The sequence below is a fragment of the Anarrhichthys ocellatus genome, unplaced genomic scaffold (genome assembly GCF_004355925.1).
Source record: "Anarrhichthys ocellatus isolate YVR2014 unplaced genomic scaffold, GSC_Weel_1.0 scaffold8, whole genome shotgun sequence".
Lineage (NCBI taxonomy): Eukaryota > Metazoa > Chordata > Actinopteri > Perciformes > Anarhichadidae > Anarrhichthys > Anarrhichthys ocellatus.
Window position 1 is genome coordinate 10761917 of NW_022280038.1, and position 1989 is coordinate 10763905.

At 38.4% G+C, this 1989-nt stretch overlaps 1 protein-coding gene across 1 annotated transcript in view; it reads left to right on the forward strand.

Annotated features, from left to right (window-relative positions):
• Window positions 1-1989, forward strand: part of ero1a (endoplasmic reticulum oxidoreductase 1 alpha) — an 8702-nt gene that overhangs the window by 3212 nt on the left and 3501 nt on the right. Inside the window, exons 6-7 of the mRNA XM_031848641.1 lie at window positions 412-485; window positions 1604-1724. Coding sequence (XP_031704501.1) covers window positions 412-485; window positions 1604-1724 — 195 coding nt within the window. The remainder of the gene's footprint in view (window positions 1-411; window positions 486-1603; window positions 1725-1989) is intronic.

Below are 1989 nucleotides of genomic sequence, written 5' to 3' on the forward strand. Positions count from 1 at the left end.
AGCAGAGACCGGTCCACCGTGGATAGACCCAGATCCTCCAGCAGAGATCGGACCACTGTGGACAGACCCAGATCCGGGTTCACCTGCAGCCTTGGACCTGCAGTCGGAGCTCCGGAGGGAGGAGGTGAGCTCAGCTCCCAGCAGCAGCAGCAGCATCTCCTCCTCCTCTTCCTCTTCCTCCTCCTCCTCCTCCTCCTGCTCAGAGACACTACCACTTTAGTCCACAGGGACCAACAGAACCAACACTAAATGAAAGTTCCTCAAAGAAGCTTTCAGTGCATTTTGCTCGTAAAACTTTGATTACAAAACAACGTTGTCACAACCTGAACAGTTGTGATCTCCTGCGTGACCTCTGACCTCAGGACGCTCACAGTGAGGTTGAACTAACAGACTTCTCTGTTTTCATTGCAGTGAGGAGACTAGAGAGGCTCTGCTCAACTGGAGCAAACACGACGACGAGGCGGAGCGCTTCTGCGTGGTCGACGGTACTTTTTATAATCCATCAGAATGAAGGAAATCAAACAAGCTGTTGTGTGTTTGATCCCAAATATTAAAGTATCGTTAGCAACAAATGAAAAGCAGAGAGCTGCTGATCGACACGTCCTCCTTCAGGTTCATGTTTTCACAGAAGTAATCCTCCATCTTTCTTTTAGGTCTGTGATCAGAATACATTTAAGTTGAAGTTAAAAATAAAAATGATTTAGGGAACATGATGGTTGAACTGCACCATATTTAAATGAAAACAACCGGAAGACTTCAAATATAAATGGAGAATAGATACTTTTGTTGGGATTATGAAGGTAACAGTTCATACTTTTTAGGTGTTACAATTACAATAAATAAAAGTGTTTTGGAAACATAGTGTGAGAAACATGTTTAAGGAACATTATGAAAAGTATAATATACGATAAGGGAACATAATTTAAATAATATATAATGTTTTAAGGGAACATGAAGATCAAATACACATTTTTAGAAATATAACTGGCAAGAATACATAAGAGGGAAAACATAACTGAGTAAAAATGTTTTGAGAAGATTATATAAATTATCATTTTTAGGGAAACTGATGAAAAGTATATCAAATCATGAGGGAACATAATCAAAGGAATGTATAATGTATTTTTACAGAACATGGGGAAATATAAGTGATTATTTTATAAATGTATTCATATTGTATTTTTTATTATATTAAGTGTTTAAGGTATGTGAAGAGAAAATTGAGCTTATAATGTTAAGAATTTATAACTTTTAGAAAAACAACTGAAAGATTAAAAAGGAAAATGTTTTGCTAATATAATGTGTTATAATATAATGTGTTATAATATAATGTGTTATAATATAATGTGTTATAATGTAATGTAAGGAGTATTTTAAGGGACATGATTTAAACCAAAGAATGTATATTTTATGGTAATGTGTGAAACACAGATGCATTTCTTGGTGGGTTGTTGTTATTATTATTATTATTATTATTATTATTAACGCTACACAGGTCAGTCCTCCTGCTTCACTTCTCTCTAGCTGAGATCACACCTGGCTGATCAAACACAGGTGGTTTATTGTTGGAGACTAACAGCTGACTGAAGCCTTCTGTTCCCAGACGAGGCGTCTCCGGACTCGCAGCATGTCGACCTGCTGCTGAACCCGGAGCGCTTCACGGGCTACAGAGGACCAGAGGCCTGGCAGGTCTGGAACAGCATCTACGAGGAGAACTGCTTCAAGTAAACACTCACAGGGATACAGCATCACGGCTCAGATGAGAGGAGCTTATCTCCATACTGGTGCTTTCAGTCGGATTTTATGCAGGAATATTTTCACAGTGTTGTATTAGTACTTATACTGAAGTCAAAGGATCTGAATACTTCTTCCGATGTGGTGAAAAACAAACACAAGTCGCCACATTTAATGCATCTTTAATTCAAAGCCCTCAACAGTTAGTGCTGCTCATATCTGAGGAATAGAGGAAGCAGATGAATGAAGTAGATC